At 44.6% G+C, this 20,950-nt stretch overlaps 1 protein-coding gene across 1 annotated transcript in view; it reads left to right on the plus strand.

The window, feature by feature from the left end:
* The first annotated feature begins 2,643 nt into the window (after positions 1-2,643).
* Positions 2,644-20,950, plus strand: part of TM6SF1 (transmembrane 6 superfamily member 1) — a 33,176-nt gene continuing 14,869 nt past the window's right edge. The window contains exons 1-6 of the mRNA XM_065412159.1: positions 2,644-2,771; positions 7,814-7,917; positions 9,519-9,616; positions 14,087-14,190; positions 15,293-15,375; positions 16,779-16,900. Coding sequence (XP_065268231.1) covers positions 2,680-2,771; positions 7,814-7,917; positions 9,519-9,616; positions 14,087-14,190; positions 15,293-15,375; positions 16,779-16,900 — 603 coding nt within the window. The 5' untranslated portion in view covers positions 2,644-2,679. The remainder of the gene's footprint in view (positions 2,772-7,813; positions 7,918-9,518; positions 9,617-14,086; positions 14,191-15,292; positions 15,376-16,778; positions 16,901-20,950) is intronic.

Here is a 20,950-nt window from a genome sequence, read left to right on the forward strand (position 1 = left end):
AGAGAACCTTGTTCATTAACAGAACAGAACAGATTTTATTTGTTGGGAAGGTGGGGAAGGGGGTATGTAACTTGGAAGGATAGTCAACAGTAACTGGGTAAAGAAACGGGGGCAGGTTCAGCATCTGTGTCCACAAAGTAAAAAGTCACTGGAGACCCTGTTCAGTCAGGAACCTGGCTTTCAAAGCCTCCCTGATGCACAGTGCGTCCCGCTGTGATCTTCTAATCGCCCTGCTGTCTGGCTGGACGTAATCAGAAGCCAGGCTATTTGCCTCAACCTCCCACCCCGACATATAGGTCTCCCCCTTGCTCTCACACAAATTGTGGAGCACACAGCAAGCAGCTATCACAATGGGGATATTGGTCTCGCTGAGATCACAGCGAGTGAGTAGGCTTCTCCATCTGCCCTTGAGACGGCCAAAAGCACACTCCACCACCATTCTGCACTTGCTGAGCCGGTAGTTGAATAGTTCTTTCCCTGAGTCCAGTGCGCCAGTGTAGGGCTTCATGAGCCAGGGCATTAGCGGGTATGCAGGGTCCCCGAGGATGACTGTAGGCATCTCCACATCCCCAACAGTTACTTTGTGGTCCGGGAAGTAAATACCTTCCTGCAGCCGTCTACACAGACCAGAGTTCCTGAACACCCTAGCGTCATGAACCTTGCCAGGCCATCCAACGTAGATATTGGTAAAACGTCCCCGATGGTCCACCAGTGCTTGCAGCACCATGGAAAAGTAGCCCTTCCGGTTGATGTACTGGCTAGCCTGGTGGTCCGGTGCCAGGATAGGGATGTGAGTCCCATCTATAGCCCCACCGCAGTTTGGGAATCCCATCTCGGCAAAGCCATCTCTGATGAGCTCCACGTTTCCCAGGGTCACTACCTTAGATAGCAGTAGCTTGACGATTGCCCTGGCTACTTGCATAACAGCAACCCCCACGGTAGACTTGCCCACGCCAAACTGGTTAGCGACGGACCGGTAGCTGTCTGGCGTTGCGAGCTTCCAGAGGGCTATGGCCACTCGCTTCTGGACAGTCAGGGCTGCCCGCATCCGGGTGTCCTTTCGCTTCAGGGCAGGGGACAGCAACTCACACAGTTCGAGGAAAGTCCCCTTCCGCATGCGAAAGTTGCGCAGCCACTGGGATTCATCCCAGACCTGCAGCACTATGCGGTCCCACCATTCCGTGCTGGTTTCACGGGCCCAGAATCGCCGTTCAACAGTATCAACAAGACCCAGTGACAGCGAGATGTCCTGGGCGCTGGGTCTCATGTTCTCAGAGAGGTCGGAGCTAGTGTCCGACTTCATGCCGTCACGGTAGTGCCGTAGCCTCCTCTCATGATTGATCTGCAGCTGCCTCTGGTACAGGTGGAGGAGAAGCTGCGAGGCGTTGAGAACTGCCACAACTGCAGCGATGGTCGCAGCGGGATCCATGCTCGCACTGCTGTGGCGTCCGCGCTGTCAGTAATCAGAAAAGCGCGCGAACTGATTTCCCGCCGGCGCTTTCAGGGAGGGAGGGAGGGAGGGCTTGAGTGACGGACGGATGACGACAGGCGCCCAAAAGCACCCTCGACACATTTTTTTACCCAGAAGGCATTTGGGGCTCGACCCAGAATTCCAATGGGCAGGGGGGACTGCGGGAACTGTGGGATAGCTGCCCACAGTGCACCGCTTCCAATGTCGACGCTTGCCCCGTTAGTGTGGACTCACAAAGTCTCACAAAGTCGAATTACTGTCCTTAGTGTGGACACACACGTTCGACTTAGTAATATCGATTCCACATAGTCGAATTAACTAAAATCGAAGTACTCTCGTAGTGTAGACAAGGCCTTTGTGTGCTTCACTCAACTTGCTGGAAGAAAACAGGCAAGTCGGTTTCACTTTTGTTTCTAGTCCAGTCAGAGAGCTTGCTTGTGAGTTTCCTGTATTCAGTGCTTCAACGAGAACACTGCTGAAGTCCAAGCCCAAGTCTGGTTTTACTCACATTTTGTTAAAAAAAAAAAAAGAACGTGAAAAGATTTCTATACCGATTGTTACAAACATGGGGAGAAAGGGGAAGAGGGCTCTGTTCTAAGTGGCTCTTTAACCACGACAGCTGGAACAACTGCCTTGCACACTCACTTTCTCCTTGGGGACTCCTTGCTCCAGCCCACTGAGCTAATAACGCCCCGCAGTAGTTCGCAAGGGCAGCCAGCCCGGGACGATGAAGACCAGTGACGTTTCCAGGCGTCCCCGCCTTGATCCCCCAGAGCCCGGCCTCCCTGCCGTAGGGGACCATGTGCAGCAGGGGGTGATGATGGCTCTTGGCTCGCTCGTGCCAGCCTGGTCACAATAGATCTCATGCCGCTGGCTCCGGGCGGAGGGAGAGTCCCGGGCGGGCGGCTGTGGAATGAAGCGAGGCAGCCGCAGTTGTCAGTCCCGTCACTGCTGCTGGAAGAACAACGGGGGGCTCCAGTTTCTGCCGCGGCGGGCGGCGTTAACCTTTGCGGCGCGCAGCCTGCCAGCGACGGGGGCTTTTGCCCACCAGCAGCGGGCGATGAGCGGCGCAGCCGGGCTGAGCCGCGGCCGCGCAGGGCAGGTCTAAGGGGCAGAGAGCGGCGCTCGGCCGGGGACCGCTGAGCTGGGCCATTGTCTCTGACCATGCGAAGCGCCCTGTGAGCGGAGCTGCTGCGGCCGCTGCTGGGATGAGCGCCTCGGCTGCCACCGGGGTCTTCGTCCTGTCCCTCACCGCCATCCCCGTCACTTACTTCTTCAACTTCTTAGCCGCCAGCAGCAGGTGAGCCGCGGGGGGGGGGGGGGTCCCCCGTGCGCCCGGGCTGGGCTGGGAGTGGGGAGCCGAGCGCCCGGGGGGGCAGTCAGGGCGCGCTCCCAGGCGTCTCACTGCGCAGCGTATTTTTAGAAGTTGGGCATGGAAAGGACAAACGTGGACCCGAGCGAGGTACAACAATAACCGGCGCCAAGGGAGTGGGCGGGCGAGGCCGCCCGGGCTGGGAGCTGAGGCCCCGGGGGGAGCTGAGTCCAGGAGGGTTGGAGGCTGAGAGCTTGGGGGTGGGAGGTGGGGTTAAGCTGGGACCAGGACAAGTGATTTAGGCCGGAAATGGGTGCAAAAGGCTGAGAGCTGGGATCTGGGTTTGGGCCTGGGGAGCTGACCACTGGGGCCCTGGAGCGGGCTGGGGTGGTGGAGCAAGAAGTTGTCCTTTGTTGGGGCAAAATATCTCAGGTAAAGCAAAAACAACGAGGAGTCCTTGTGGCACCTTAGAGACTAACACATTTATTTGAGCATAAGCTTTTGTGGGCTAGAACCCACTTCATCAGATGCATGGAGTGGAAAATACATGAAAGGATGAGAGTTGCCTTACCAACGGTGAGGTCAGTCTAACCAGACAATTCATTTAATAGCAAGACATCAAGGGAGGAAAAATAACTTTTGAAGTGGTAATGAGAGTGGCCCATTTCAGACAGTTGACAAGAAGGTGTGAGTAACAGTAGGGGGAAATTAGTATTAGGGAAATTAAGTTTAGGTTTTGTAATGACCCAACCACTCTCAGTCTTTATTCAGGCCTAATCTGATGGTGTCCAGTTTGCAAATTAATTCCAGTTCTGCAGTTTCATGTTGGAGTCTGTTTTTGAAGTTTTTTTGTTGAAACTGCAGAACTGGAATTAATTTGCAAACTGGACACCATCAGATTAGGAGTGGTTGGGTCATTACAAAACCTAAACCTAATTTCCCCAATACTAATTTCCCCCTACTGTTACTTACACCTTCTTCAGAGGGGTAGCCGTGTTAGTCTGGATCCGCATGCGTCTGAGGAAGTGGGTATTCACCCACGAAAGCTTATGCTCCAATACATCTGTTAGTCTTAAAGGTGCCACAGGACTCTCTGTTGCTTTTCACACCTTCTTGTCAACTGTCTGAAATGGGCCACTCTCATTACCACTTCAAAAGTTATTTTTCCTCCCTTGATATCCTGCTATTAAATGAATTGTCTCGTTAGACTGACCTCACACTTGGTAAGGCAACTCCCATCCTTCCATGTATTTATATCTGCTCCTGTATTTTCCACTCCATGCATCTGATGAAGTGGGTTCTAGCCCACGAAAGCTTATGCCCAAATAAATTTGTTCGTCTCTAAGGCACCACAAGGACTCCTCGTGGTTTTTGCTGATACAGACTAACACGGCTACCACTCTGAAACCTGTCATCAGGTAAAGCAGTGAGATTAAACAAGAGGCATGGGATGACATAGAAATCCTATATCAAGTTCTCAGGTATCAGCACTGTGGCTGTGGGAAGGGGTGGAGGAGAGATCTTGGGTGGAATTCTCTTTGGAAACTGCAGATCCAAAGCCAGACTGGATACGTTCTTAATGGGTTTTTGTGCCCAGCCACAAAAATCCTTCAGGGTTTTTCCCTTTCAAAACTGTGGAAGTCACCACACCATTCATAGTCAGTTCCAGAGTCATCAGAGCCTACGGTCACCCCATAGAAGTCAGTTAAGGGTTTTGCTATTGACATCAGTGGGTGAAGAATCAGGTCCTAAGTCTTACTGCACTGGAGTAGTTTCAATTTTTCTGTATCTCATCATCCAAGGGAGAGTTTCCTCAACTGTGCCCAATAAGAGGTCCCTGAAGACTTTCCAGTGTTTTACAAAGTTCTACAAAAACTTGAGATAAACTTTTGATTTAAAATGTAGAAAAGGATCTTAAGAGTCGCCTCTCTCTTAAGAAACTTCAGGACTAAAGGAGTGTAGGGATCCAGTTAGCATCAGACATGTCTGTATGCTCCACTGCCTAAAAGTTTTTCAAAAAGTCAGTGCACGTAATAGACTGTGTTGCTGGTTTGGGTTGGAAGGGTCCAGGTACTTCAGAGGTTTTTGTAAATATTCAGTGAGCAGATTTCTAAAAAGTTAGTGCATGTTTGATTCATTGCCAATATTTCTTTCTAGTAGGTACACACCATTGTGCAGAAAGTCTGCATTTTATACAACTGAAGTACTCAATCCTTCAATCTTTACTCAGTAAATAGATCTAATGCAAGATCCACTAAGGCTGAATAGCAGAATTAAGATTGAAGGATCAAATCTGAAATGTAAAACAATTTTTAATTTCTTGTCAGTTTTCATATTGTTTAAATATAACTATCTAATTTATTTTCTTGAGGAGAAAAATCAGACTTGTAATTAGTGTATCTTCTGAAACCATATCCGGATGTCTCCAATATTCAAAATACGTTTTTTGCAAAACCTTATGGTCAGGGCCGGCTCTAGCTTTTTTGCCGCCCCAAGAGGCGGAAAAAAAAAAAAAGAGAAAGAAGAAAAAACGGATTGAGATGCCGCCGAAGAGGAAGAGAGGGACTGAAGGACCCGCCGCTGAATTGCCACTGCAGACCCAGACGTGCCGCCCCAATAACGGACGGAGTGCCGCCCCTTTCTATTGGCTGCCCCAGGCACCTGCTTCCTTCGCTGATGCCTGGAGCCGGCCCTGCTTATGGTTTACCGAATTCTCCCCATATTATTTTGTATATAAGTGCAAAGGGGATGGATGGATCTCAAGAATCTGTCCTAAAGTGAATTTAGCACAATTTGCCAATCTAGAGATGTAAATAGATTTTAAATGAATTCTATTGAAATATTTTTTTTTCTTGGGGAGGCTAATGTTTTCCTCTTTTCTCTCTGCGCCTTGAGTATTCCATCATTTTCCCACCAGCACTTTACACACCCTTTAATATGCATCCTCCAGGCCTTGTATTACGGCCCCCATCCTTATGGAAAAGGAGGTCCTCCCTGCAGAACCCATCAACTCTATTTGCAAAGCATTCACAATGAGTCACACATAGCACTTCTCTCCAGAGCCTGAGAACACTTCTATAGCATTTCCTGTCCCTGGCAATCAGAAATTGAACCCAGAGCTATCATAGATTCATAGATTCTAGGACTGGAAGGGACCTCGAGAGGTCATCGAGTCCAGTCCCCTGCCCGCATGGCAGGACCAAATACTGTCTAGACCATCCCTGATAGACATTTATCTAACCATCTCAGAGATGGAGATTCCACAACCTCCCTAGGCAATTTATTCCAGTGTTTAACCACCCTGACAGTTAGGAACTTTTTCCTAATGTCCAACCTAGACCTCCCTTGCTGCAGTTTAAGCCCATTGCTTCTTGTTCTATCCTCAGAGGCTAAGGTGAACAAGTTTTCTCCCTCCTCCTTATGACACCCTTTTAGATACCTGAAAACTGCTATCACGTCCCCTCTCAGTCTTCTCTTTTCCAAACTAAACAAACCCAATTCTTTCAGCCTTCCTTCATAGGTCATGTTCTCAAGACCTTTAATCATTCTTGTTGCTCTTCTCTGGACCCTTTCCAATTTCTCCACATCTTTCTTGAAATGCAGTGCCCAGAACTGGACACAATACTCCAGCTGAGGCCTAACCAGAGCAGAGTAGAGCGGAAGAATGACTTCTCGTGTCTTGCTCACAACACACCTGTTAATACATCCCAGAATCATGTTTGCTTTTTTTGCAACAGCATCACACTGTTGACTCATATTTAGCTTGTGGTCCACTATAACCCCTAGATCCCTTTCTGCCTTACTCCTTCCTAGACAGTCTCTTCCCATTCTCTATGTGTGAAACTGATTTTTTCTTCCTAAGTGGAGCACTTTGCATTTGTCTTTGTTAAACTTCATCCTGTTTAACTCAGACCATTTCTCCAATTTGTCCAGATCATTTTGAATTATGACCCTGTCCTCCAAAGCAGTTGCAATCCCTCCCAGTTTGGTATCATCCGCAAACTTAATAAGCATACTTTCTATGCCAATATCTAAGTCGTTAATGAAGATATTGAACAGAGCCGGTCCCAAAACAGACCCCTGCGGAACCCCACTCGTTATGCCTTTCCAGCAGGATTGGGAACCATTAATAACAACTCTCTTAGTACGGTTATCCAGCCAGTTATGCACCCACCTTATAGTAGCCCCATCTAAATTGTATTTGCCTAGTTTGTCGATAAGAATATCATACGAGACCGTATCAAATGCCTTACTAAAGTCTAGGTATATCACATCCACAGCTTCTCCCTTATCCACAAGACTCGTTATCCTATCGAAGAAAGCTATCAGATTGGTTTGACATGATTTGTTCTTTACAAATCCATGCTGGCTGTTCCCTATCACCTTACCACCTTCCAAGTGTTTGCAGATGATTTCCTTAATTACTTGCTCCATTATCTTCCCTGGCACAGAAGTTAAACTAACTGGTCTGTAGTTTCCTGGGTTGTTTTTATTTCCCTTTTTATAGATGGGCACTGCACTATGCTACCCCTAGTTCCGGGCCAGCTGATCAATTTGTTTTTTTGTAATTTTACTTTGCAAACATGTCCTTTCACAGATAGGTACTTTTCTGTGGCATGTTCATAATGGTCCTTTCTGACCTAAAAATCTATGCATATATGACTTTCACAGCCTATTTGTCTTAGTTTTTGCTAATGTCAGCATGGAAACTGAATTTAGTCTGACAAGCTAGCTTTCTGGACTAGTTGTTTATAAAGCTATTTTAGTATTTTCTTTTTATAGATGATCACATGTAACAAGAAGGCATGGAAGTGCTGAGAAACAGTAAAAATGTATAATATTGTAAACTCTGCAAGGATTTTAAAAAGCAAAATTTGTCATTAGTAATTGCATTTAATTTAAGATTAAGGGGGTACACTTTTGCTTTTGAAAAGTGATCCTTTTGAGGTTAGCTGATAAGAAAAACTGCAGAGTTGAAGGGGGCAAGTGAGCGCTTGTTTTTAATTCCTTATTTTTTTTAATAATTTCAGTTCCTGGGCAATTGTAGCTGTTGGATTCCTGATTCTGATTTTCGTTGCTCTAGTAGCCCGTACTCTGGTCAAAAGAAAACCTCCAAAAGACCCACTTTTTTATGGTATGTATTAGTATAATCAAAGCTAATTAAGCATTTATTCATTGGTTTGAAAGTTACATCTCACGTGGACATACTTTATGGCTGTTACCATTTGTGTCTATAGAAAGGTAACATGCCTTTAACCTGATAGAAACCTCTTAATGACTTTGGGCCCGATGATGTAGGGTGCTAAGTGGATTTCAACTTCCACTGGAAGTTGAATGAGCTCAGCAGGGGTTGAAATAGGGGATGAGGGGAAAGGTAGTGCTAATCTTCAGCCTCTGCCAACAAACCAACTCCACCACTTGAAAGCCAAAATGAGATACTCACAGTGGACTGTAGAAAGGTTAAAAATATGCTCTGCTGGGCCCATTCAGTTTTGTTCCCCCTTGGTGGAGCTCAGGCGACACAGTGGACCTTACTGAACATGTCAGGCCTGGCTCTTCCTCATTGGGACCCATTCTCCTACTCAGCTCAGTGGGCTTCTTTGGGGTTTGTGCCCCTGCAGGGGGTTTGGATTCCCCATTGGGCTCCATAGGGTTGGCTGCCCCTAGATAATACAGATTGTCATAATCTGATCATCTCTCTTCATTCTTACACAATAAATATTCCACTAATAATATCTAATAACCATCACTAGGCTTCAGCGTTAACACCGAAGTGTGATGAACGGGGTCGTTCTCACCTCTCAGTGCTATCATTTTAGGCTGTCCAAAGACTCAGGCAAGCATCTCGGCATCAATACACTCTTTTCATATTTGAAGGTTATTGTCACAACCATAAGGCCGGGGAGATGTAATTGTTTTTTAAGTGAAATCTTATATTCTGGAGCACCATATGGCAACCTACAGGAAAAACTACTGGCTCATTTAGCTGCCTCAAGTTCCAGCCCTAGACCCCTCCACAACTTGCAGGCAGAGCCCATAGCCCATACCTACTGTGTATTTTTACCCTCTGCTACTCATCCCATACCCATACACTTTTATCCTCCAAGGTGCTGCGTATGTTGCGTGGTGCTGACAACTCTTAATTCATAAAAGGCACTCCCTATGGAGTCACTGAGCACCTTGCAGACTAGGTTTCCTACGTGGTCATGGCTCATGATGGCAAAGCAGGTTCACCTTGCTCCACCCCAGAAAGGGCAAGTCACATTTTCCTTCCTTTTTCTGCCAGCCCCTCCCCTTCTTTCTTCTGAGTATAACTGGAATGTTCAGTTTTCCTCAAGGAAGAGCAGATGTTTGCAATTGAGGTTGTCTACATTATATGATAGTTTCTAAGGGCTGTCCAGTCCTCTTCATGTGATGCCGATCACCCACTGAGGTCAATAGGAGCTGTGCATGTGGATGTATGGAGTACATGTCATTAAGTATAGCTATCTTGAAGAGTACACTTTGTGGCAAAATATTGGTATCTTAAAATATTTAAACTAGGTATTGCTAAGTAACAAGTTATATTGTCCCTTAGATATCTATCTGGATGTTTTCCTCACAACAGATAAATCTCCCCCCAGTTAGATGTTAATCTCTTAACAGTTTAATATTTCAGACTATATATTGACAGTCTGTGATTTGCAAGCCTTTTTATATACAGTAATTTCTTCTTTTCTTTTCATATTACTACAGTTTATGCCGTATTCGCTTTTACCAGTGTAGTGAACCTTATAATAGGACTTGAACAGGATGGAATTATTGATGGATTCATGACCTACTACTTGAAAGAGGTAAACAATCATTTAGCTTATGAATTTAAAATCTTTACTATTGATGATTGAATAAAAGCTTTATTATAAAAATGCCCCTGGCAGAAAAAAGCCATTAGAAAGTTAACAGGATATGAAGTTCAGTATTATAATTTATTTCATATGCCTTGGACATTGAAGAGGAAGATACTGTAATTTATTTGTTTTCATATAGGCTATGAAGTACCACTGCAATTTGGCTTTTCTCTTAATAATATAAATAAGAGTACTTAATGTGTCCAAAAGAATCTTCTTGGGTTTGATTTTACTCTCATTAAAGTCACTGATAAAGCTTTCATTGACTTCAAGCCCCAGTTTATTATTTCATTTAGTTGCAATAATACTGTTATAGTGGACTTCTATGACATTAGTGTAGTTAATGCATACATTTCTACTGAACTAGTTAATGCATGCATTTCTGCAGAACTCAATAGAAATTCAGCAGTCATTAATGGAGAGTTAAAGTGAAATATTACAAAACCTGTAAGCTTAGCCTAGAAGAAAAATAATGAATCTTGTGTTTTTGCTTAATCCTTTTAATAAAAGGAACCAAATAAAAGGAACTTCAAAATAGAGTGAAAAACCTGATAGTGCCAGATATCAAGTTAGCAGAATCTGTTCCCTGCTGAATCTCAGTGTCCACCAAAAATAGCACAATGAGGGCCTGATCCAACATTCACTGGTGTAATTGAAAAGACTATAGACTTCAGAGAAATTAGTTGGGCCCTATGAGCTTAAATATCACCATCATTAATGTGCTCAACACTATTGTTGGATCTCTAGATTGTTAAATATATCTTTCTTAATTAAATCAAACTGTCTTTACATTTCATCACTGATATATATGTCATAACTTCAGATTTTTGAACATCATTTTTTTTTAGAAACAGGAATTTCCCATAACGTTGCAGAGCAATGATTGCTGTTTCAGTACTGTGTCCCCAAATACTGAAGAGCAAGGCATACCCTCCCCACCAGAATGCACCTAATTTTGCAATACTATAAAGCAGGGATCAGCATCCTATGGCATGCGGCCCGTCAGGGAAATCCACTGGCGGGTCAGGACGGTTTCTTTACCTGCAGCATCTGCAGGTTCGGCCGATCGTGGCTCCCACTGGCCGCGGTTCACTGTTCCAGGCCAATGGGAGCTGTGGCAAGCGGCGGCCAGCACATCCCTCAGCCCGCGCCGCTTCGCACAGCCCCCGTTAGCCTGGAACGGCAAACCGCGGCCAGTGGGAACTGCGATTGTCCAAACCTGCGGACACTGCAGGTAAACAAACCGTCCTGGCCCGCCAGCGGATTTTCCTGATGGGCCGGGTACCAAAGGTTGCCGATCCCTGCTCTAAAGGGTGTGTCTATATGGAAGTTATTTCATCCTAACTCCAGATAATGATATGGATGCCTTGAAACATAGAATCATAGAATATCAGGGTTGGAAGGGACCTCAGGAGGTCATCTAGTCCACCCCCTGCTCAAAGCAGGACCTAATCCCCAACTAAATCATCCCAGCCAGGGCTTTGTCAAGCCTGACCTTAAAAACCTCTAAGGAAGGAGATTCCACCACCTCCCTAGGTAACCCATTCTAGTGCTTCACCACCCTCCTAGTGAAAAAGTTTTTCCTAATATCCAACCTAAACCTCCCCCACTGCAACTTGAGACCATTGCTCCTTGTTCTGTCATCTGGTACCACTGAGAACAGTCTAGATCCATCCTCTTTGGAACCCCCTTTCAGGTAGTTGAAAGCAGCTATCAAATCCCCCCTCATTCTTCTCTTCTGCAGACTAAATAATCCCAGTTCCCTCATCTTCTCCTCATAAGTCATGTGCTCCAGCCCCCTAATCATTTTTGTTGCCCTCTGCTGGACTCTTTCCAATTTTTCCACATCCTTCTTGTAGTGTGGGGCCCAAAACTGGACACAGTACTCCAGATGAGGCCTCACCAATGCCAAATAGAGGGGAATGATCATGTCCCTCGATCTGCTGGCAATGCTTCTACTTATACAGCCCAAAATGCTGTTAGCCTTCTTGGCAACAAGGGCACACTGTTGACTCATATCCAGCTTCTCGTCTACTGTAACCCCTAGGTCCTTTTCCGCAGAACTGCTGCCTAGCCACTCGGTCCCTAGTCTTTGCAGTGCACTTGTCCTTGCTGAACCTCATCAGATTTCTTTTTGCCCAATCCTCTAATTTGTCTAAATCCCTCTATATCCTATCCCTACCCTCCAGCGTATCTACCACTCCTCCCAGTTTAGTGTCATCTGCAAACTTGCTGAGGGCGCAATCCACGCCATCCTCCAGATCAGGGGCGGGCAAACTTTTTGGTCTGAGGGCCGCATCTGGTTTCGGAAATTGTATGGAGGGCCGGTTAGGGGCGGGGGTCGTGGCCCGGCCCCCACCTGCTATCTGCCCCCCCCCCGGGACTCCTGCCCCATCCAACCCCCCCTGTTCCCAGACGCCCCCCCCAGGACTCCTGCCCCATCCACACACCCCCACTCCCTGTCCCCTGACCGCCCCCGGACTCCCGTCCCTGACTGCCCCCTGCCGCCCCATCCAACCCCTGGTCTCATTCCTGATGGCCTCCCCGGGACCCCTACCCCATCCACCCGCCCCTGCTCCCTGTCCCCTGACTGCCCCAGGAACACCTGACCCTGACTGCCCCCGGCCGCACCATCCAACCCCCACTCCTTCCTGACTGCCCCCCCGGGACCCCTGCCCCCATTCAACCCCCTATTTCCCTCACCCCGACCCTATCCACACCCCCGCCCCCTGACCACCACCCCGAACTCCCCTGCCCTCTATCCAACCCCCCCTGCTCCCTGCCCCCCTACCGCATTGCCTGGAGCACCAGTGGCTGGCAGCGCTACAGCCGCACCAGCCGGCTGGAGCCGGGCCATGCCACCGCCCCCACAACCACCACCACGCAGCTCAGAGCACTGGGTCAGGCCCGGCTCTGCAGCTGCGCTGCCCCAGGAGCTCACAGCCCCGCCACCCAGAGCATTGCGCTGGCGGCGGAGCAAGTGAGCTGAGGCTGCGGGGGAGGGGGAACAGCAGGGGAGGAGCCGGGGGCTAGCCTCCCGGGTCAGGAGCTCAGGGGCCAGGCAGGACGGTCCCGCAGGCCGGATGTGGCCCATGGGCCATAGTTTGCCCATCTCTGCTCCAGATCATTAATGAAGATATTGAATAAAACCGGCCCCAGGACCGACCCTTGGGGCACTCCGCTTGATACCGGCTGCCAACTAGACATGGAGCCATTGATCACTACCCGTTGAGCCTGATGATCTAGCCAGCTTTCTATCCACCTTATAGTCCATTCATCCAGCCCATACTTCTTTAACTTGCTGGCAAGAATACTGTGGGAGACATTATCAAAAGCTTTGCTAAAGTCAAGGAATAACACGTCCACTGCTTTCCCCTCATCCACAGAGCCACTTATCTCATCATAGAAGGCAATTAGGTTAGTTAGGCATGACTTGCCCTTGGTGAATCCCTGCTGACTGTTCCCGATCACTTTCCTCTCCTCGAAGTGCTTCAAAATTGATTCCTTGAGGACCTGCTCCATGATTTTTCCAGGGACTGAGGTGAGGCTGACTGGCCTGTAGTTCCCCAGATCCTCTTTCTTCCCCTTTTTAAAGGAGTCCAGGAGAGCTGGCTGTATTTTAAAGAAGCCTTATTGAGATTGCAGGAACAAATCATCCTGATGTGTAGAAAGAATAGTAAATATGGCAGGCAACCAGCCTGGCTTAACAGTGAAATCCTTGCTTATCTTAAACACAAAAAAGAAGCTTACAAGAAGTGGAAGATTGGACAAATGACCAGGGAGGGACAAATATTGCTCAGGCATGCAGGAGTGAAATCAGGAAGGCCAAATCACACTTGGAGTTGCAGCTAGCAAGAGATGTTAAGAGTAACAAGAAGGGTTTCTACAGGTATGTTAGCAAGAAGAAGAAGATCAGGGAAAGTGTGGGACCCTTACTGAATGGGGGAGGCAACCTAGTGACAGAGGATGTGGAAAAAGCTAAGGTACTTAATGCTTTTTTCCCTCTGTCTTCACGAACAAGGTCAGCTCCCAGACTACTACACTGGGCTGCACTGTATGGGGAGGAGGTGACCAGCCCTCTGTGGAGAAAGAAGTGGTTCAGGACTGTTTAGAAAAGCTGGACGAGCACAAGTCCATGGGGACAGATGCACTGCATCCGAGGGTGCTAAAGGAGTTGGTGGATGTGATTGCAGAGCCATTGGCCATTATCTTTGAAAACTCATGGCGATCGGGCGAGGTCCCGAATGACTGGAAAAAGGCTAACATGAGAGTTGACAGCCAGGAAAAAATGGATCCCTAGACTGAATGAACACCAGTCACTTTACTCCAGCCTGTTTACCTGCTATTCTTAATACACTTCTAAGGTTTATTGAATCTCCTTTGCCATTGCACTGTTTTAAAATCCATTTTCTTTAGGGCGAGCCTCATCTGAACACTGCTTATGGCCATGTGATCTGCTATTGGGATGGCTCTGTGCATTATCTGATGTATCTCTTAATGGTGGCAGCTATTTCGTGGGAGTAAGTCAGTCTGATGTTTGTGTACCATTTGTTTAGCTTTCCACACCCCTGTGTAAGCCACAAAGGAAATTCATTTCCTGTGGTTTTGCAATGTTTAGATGTTTGAGTTTTTTAAATAGTATTTTGTGCTGTGTAAATTCCTTGGGCCAAATTAAGCCCTACTGAAATTCCATTACTCTCTGCAGAGTTAGATCACAACTGGATTTGGCCCTTGTTTCAGATGCACAAGGGGGAGCCAATAAAGAACCTGGGTTCTCTCGCCTTTGCACTATAATTCAAAATGGACACAGTTAACTAGTTTGGTTAATGAGTGTTTTGTTGATGGTGTTGGTTTTATTAATTATTGCTGAACTTGATGTAGGCAGCAGAATAAAAATTCTACCATGACTTTTATCTGGAAGATTTACTGTACAGAGCAAAACACAGTGCATTTGTACAATTTATATTAGCTAACCAGAAAGTGGAAATCCTAAAGAGAATGCATGTTCAGACTCCATGGTATCATTATTTCAAGAGAGCAGAACAGTGTCTTGGTCAAGACTACATGGTCTTCTTTCTTTCATTTCTACCTGGAAGTACTGTGTAGATAAAGAGGTAGTAATAATTTCTGGAATATAAGAGTCTTATGTTGCTTACTCTTGTGGAAAGAGTTAAAGAAAATAATTATTTAAATGCACATTGCAGGGGAAAATATTTCAAAATATACTGTTTTGAAACATCAACCTTCTGGTAACACAAGCATTAAAGCAAATTATTTTCAAAGCCTTGTGCAACAGGTGCCCACTCAGCCCTTCTGTGAGTAACACCTCCCACAAAACAGGGAATTAAACATACAATCCCATATTGCTCATATAATTATCTTGTTTATACACAAAAATGCAGAGTTTCCCCCCATAGGTTTGTTTCTATCACTCCTCTGTGTCCACCATTCACCACCACATTAGGCCCAGATCTTCAAAGGGTGCTAGGCACCTAAATACCTTTGAGGATCTCAGCCTTCTCTCTTAAGATGCTACCAGCAGAAATCAGTATAATCTCTGAGGGCAGTTTTTGACAGTAATGTTCTAGGGATGGTGCATTAAATCAATTATTTCTGTTTCAGAGAAAGTTACAGAACCATTGGCCTATACTGGTTAGGATCCATTGTCATGAGCATTATTGTCTTTATGCCTGGAACTATTGTGGGTAAGGAGATAATTCATATAAGCAACTTTCCCATGTGAAGCATGAAAATTGTTTTGTTTTCTACTTCCTATACGGGGTTAATAAAAAATAAGGCTACCTAATCTCATAACCAAAATATAGTATATTGCTCCTTACTTTAATATAACTTTGGAGGGACTTCAGGAATATAAACAGATCAGTTAACCAGATACCAAGGATTTTTTTACTTTGGGAAGTGTGTGGATTTACCATTCCATGCCGACAAGAAAAAGTTTATCATCTTATTTTGCTATCGGCAATAAGGCCCTGATCCAAAGCACACAAGTCAATAGAAAGATTCTCATTGACTTAATGTGGTTTATTTTGGGATATGAGAAAACAACTATATCTGTTTGTTATTAGTGTTTAAAAATTGTTCATTTACGGATTAGCATAAAGCGCACTTGTTGCTTTACAGTACCGATGTCAAGGGTCAGGCAAAAGGCATCCAAAGGCACTTTTGGACAAATGAATTTACAGCTGCTGGGGCTTGAGAAGTTGTTATTAAATCATGTTTATGTCATGCAATTGTTAACTTGAAGTGCTTTAAACTTTTCTTACATAAATAAATGATTTCCTTCTGGCAAAAAGCCTAACATTATGATTTTTCAAAGATGAATGGGGGAGAGGGAGGTTAGACACACTACTGCCATAAATTAATGTTAATGTGTTTACAACCATTAGTTGGCTTTGAAAATCTCAGCTCAGGTATTTATAGCTAGGATGGAGCATTCATGGTTCAGCCTGATCAGTCCACACAGAAGCTCTTCACCTCTCTCCTATACAAGCTCAAGATCTCTGATTTTCAGGGAGTCCTCTCTGACACTGATTTTGACCAGATCCTCAGCTGATATAAAAAGCACAGTCTCCCCTGATTTATAGCAGCTGAGGATCTGGGCCAGAATTTTTTGGGGTTTTTTTTGTGACCCTTTTTCCAAGCATTGTCACTGCCCTGCATTAGAAACCAAGATTTAGTAAGCAGAGCATAATATCAGACTTAAAAGTGTCAGTTTTTCTTTTGTGGAAGATGCCTTTATCTAGAGCAGGTTGTATTAACAGCGTTCGGAGCTCTTCCATCCCTGTGGGTATGTAGCAAAGAGGTCAGTGGCTGAGGCAGCTGGCTGTCACAAACAGAAAATCTCATCTTTGAAACAACACACCATACTGTATCTAGTTGTTACCTGCTTGTGTGTGGCTCTTCCATTTGCCAGCACAGGCTTTTCCACCAGATTTGTATGCTGGGTTGCAAGCATTTAAAAAGCTTTTTACATCCAGCATTATCGTAGCTGTTTGGTGTGGATGCTCCATCAGATATGCTGTAATTTTCTCCATATAGAGTTAGTATACAAATTCTTCACATGTTTTATGATTATTTCTTTTAATAGGTAAATATGGAGCAAGAATGTGTCCTGCTTCTTTCTTAAATGTACCATATATTTGTCTTCCTATATGGGCTGGGTTCAGAATCTATAATCATCCTTCAGTGACTTACAATACTCCCGTCAAGGTAATGTTACTGTATTAAATGTAAACTACTGTACTAATAGCATTAAAAAGACTAAAAATGTGCTCATTATTCCTGCAGAGTTTTAGTGGAGTGCACTGTAATGATTTATTATGTTTGTAATGGAGATTGATGGAGGATCATGCAGGCACAACAAAAACATCCCTGCCACATTCTTCATATAAGATAATATTTTAGTTAGTTTAATTGTGGAGTGCAGAGGGAAGCAAGTTGATTAGGTGGTTAGAGTGAAGGACTACGGGTGAGGATGTGTATATTCTGTTCCTGACTACCATTTACTCAGGGCAGATCTACGCTTAAAACGCAGCAGTGGTGCACGGTAGTGCTTCAGTGAAGGTGCTACTACGCTGACGGGAGAGCACGTCCTGTCAGTATAGTTAATCCACCTCTGCCAGAGACAGTAGCTATGTCAATAGGAGAAGCCCTCCTGCTGACATAGTGCTGTCCACACCAGGGTTTAGGTAGGTATGACTGTATCGCTCAGGGGTATGGATTTTTTTTACATAGTTTTACTGACGTAAGTTTGTAACATAGACTTGGCCTCAATGTATGACCTTTATAGTCCCAGTGCCTCAGTTTCCCCATCTATAAAACATGGATAGTGATACTTCCCCAGCTTTGTAAAGCTCCTTATGATATTAAGATAAAGGTGCTATATAACTACAGATATTATGTAGATATTGTGAGATTTCATATCATTGAACACCTGCTTGCTTTTTAAAATCTTTGCATTGCTTGCTATTGCGTTTTATAGCTGAGATATATTATCATGTTAGGTAGTAAGGAAGTGATTTTGTGTTACCCACCTTACACCTATCCAAAGCTCATTTTTACAATCATCTTCATCTGCAGGAATGGTGTCTACTCACAAACTAGCTAGACCTTTTCCCTAGGACTCTGTAATTGGGCAACAATAGGATTAGTTGGGCAGCCACAATATGCAACATTTGTTTATGCACAATTTCATGCATTGAGAAAAAAGGTTATCTGAAAAGTAGAGCAAAGAATGACATGATGTTTAGCTATTTGTGGCTAGAGGGAGCCAGGCTTACTGCCAGAGCACATTCCAAACCCATTCTGAGCGTCAACATATAATGTATTAATAGTATTTGTATTACAAAAGCATCCTGAGGCCTCAGACAGGTCCATTTTGTGGTAGGCACCATATATATGGATAATAGGAGACAGGTCCTACCTCTGAACATTCAGAAATCTAACAGGCTCTCTGTGTACAGGTGATCTTGCAGGACACAATAGTTGAAGAAGATGCACTGGAAGATTTTCAAGAAGCTTGTGAAAGACCCATCAATAATGGTTCTATTGCAGTAAAGGAGGCACTTCTGAATAGCTTTTGCCTTATAAATTAGGATTCATTTCCATGGAAGCCAGATAGGGGAAAGCTCAGTGAATCATCCAAACTGAAACTGTAGAGAGGATTTGAGTAATATGTAAACAGAACCCTCAGAAATCTAATGAAAGGCATAAAAATGGGATAGAGTCAAGCTATCTGGACCAAAGTGCTGTTTGGTCATGTTGATGGTTGCTTCTTATGTAACAACATGTATTAGTATGGTGTTTGCGTAGAGATGGATAAAGGTTTCGATTTGCCCTCCTAGCCCCAAGAACTGTACAGAAATTGCTGCCTATAGCTAAAATATGGTAGCTCATTTGCAGAAGCATGGCCAAGCTTCTTATGTTTATGAGATTGGTAATCACTACTACTTTGTTAACCAGATTTAATGTGTCACATTAATGCATGTTTCAATCAAGCTTAACTTTTAAAAAATTTTGTTCAAAAAAGGCAAATGCATGGAAAGCAGGTGTTCTAAACACTTTTTTTAATTTCAGGTTTTACTGAACAGCTCTTTTGTATGTAAAAATTGAGCCTTTTAGTTTCTATTCTCTGAAGGTCATCATAAGTCCTCAGTGTAATTCTAAATATAGAATCTTTTCATCCATGCTTTAGATTTTTTTCATGAAATTGCCTTTCCTGTGGGAAAATAGAACTACATCTTCATAGCTAATTTATGATCTGTAGAAGACAAGAATAGTTGAGAATCTAGCACACATACTTATGTTTAGTAACTGTGTACTTCAAAATTCTGTAGAAAATGAAATAAAACCAATTGTAATATTTTAGGCAATCCTAAATGCAATCTAGTTTTCAGAAAATAGTTGTGTGTTATTAATACTGATTTGTTTAATTAACAATTAACCATACTAAATCCTACAAGGATTTGGCCCCTTTTCAGCAGATCTTTTAAATATTTACAATCAGCTTGAAAATCCAATTTTAATTTTTGAACTAGCGTTATATAGAGACAATAAGGGAGTTAGGAAACAAATGGCATGATAGTTCTTAAAAATGTACAAATATATACAAAGTACTTACATGAAAACATTATTGGAATCAATTTATATAGTGTCGCGTAAGCCATTCATTGTTATAGACTTACTACAAACCAGTTAAATACATACACTTGGATAACAGACAAGCTTCAGTTGTTTTCAAAGCATAGAGGCATGGGGGCGTTATGCCACAGTTTAGAATCAAACTGAGCTGTAATACGGTATTTACAGGGCTTGGTGGATAGGTCTATAAATGTACTAGTAACTCAGGGAACAGTCTCAAGTAATTTAAGTTCAGGAAAAGTTAATGAGATGGAGGGCAAAGCATAAATTCAGCTTTGCACACGAATTCTGGTGGGACCGGTTTTGTTGCATTCAGCCTGTTGACACTAGTAGATTGTTCTGAGCCCTTAGAGCCTGAGCCTGGGAGGTGCCCCAAACAAGGCACTCAGCATGGATTAGGGAATTGGGAGAAAATTCTAATTGCACCTGCAGACTCTCTTCTGACATACAAAACAGCAGCGCCAGCAAGACTTGTGAGGAGTTGGTTTGTTGTTTTCAGCAGAAGGGAAGCCAGCAGTGGATCAACTTTGACCTGACAGGAGCTGTTGTTGCATTTAATTCATGTCAGGGTACATTGGTATGACTTTGCTGTATTAAAAAGAGAAAGATGGGCACAATAACTCAGTAGACAAGGTATTTCAGTCCAGCACTAAGCCTTTGCACAATGTGTTGGCCTATCTTTCTACTTTCTTTAGAGCTTTACATTTGCATTGCCTTTATGTAAATATATACATACTGTACAGAAAAGGCATGAGTTCTCAGTATCCCTATAGAAACTTAACAGACAAGTTCTATTGGGTAGGTTTGTCCTCATTGTCACCTTGGCTAATCATTCTAACTGCTCTGTATATAACACAGGGCTGTGGTTTCGTGTCACTCATAAATATGTATGTCAGGTTACTGTTTCCTTTTAGAAAAAGGTGTAACATATACATTTAAAGTTCAGCCTTTGCGCAGTAGTAAAATGGAAACAATCCATTGACTTTACAATTATTCTTTTATAGTTCCACCTTAAAAGTATTTGTAACATTACTCCCTTGTTTTTCCCATTAATACTATTGGGTTAAACACATTCTTTGCCTGTGACATTGTAAACACTCCTATAGTAGCAGGCTTTGATACCTTAAATATTATAGAGCAGTGTTTCCCAAACTTAGAACGCTGCTTGTGTAGGGAAAGCCCCTGGCGGGCCGGGCCGGTTTGTTTACCTGCCGCGTCCGCAGGTCCGGCCGAGCGCGGCTCCCACTGGCCGCGGTTCGCTGCTCCAGGCCGATGAGAGCTGTTGGAAGCGGCGGCCAGTACGTCCCTCGGCCCGCGTCGCTTCCAGCAGCTCCCATTGGCCTGGAGCAGCGAACCGCGGCCAGTAGGAGCCGCGATCGGCCGGACCTGCGGACGCGGCAGGTAAACAAACCGGCCCGGCCCGCCAGGGGCTTTTCCTACACAAGCGGCGTCCCAGGTTTGGGAAACACTGTTGTAGTGTAACACAGGTCTAAATCATACTTGTCTTACTCACATGAGCCTACCTAGTGATCTAGCATGAGGAAGCAAGAAGAGGACACAGCAGAACTGCCTCAGAGATCTGTTTCTGAAAATTTACTCGTTTTAACAATTTTATGAAGT

The sequence above is a fragment of the Emys orbicularis genome, chromosome 10 (genome assembly GCF_028017835.1).
Source record: "Emys orbicularis isolate rEmyOrb1 chromosome 10, rEmyOrb1.hap1, whole genome shotgun sequence".
NCBI classification, from domain to species: Eukaryota; Metazoa; Chordata; order Testudines; family Emydidae; genus Emys; species Emys orbicularis.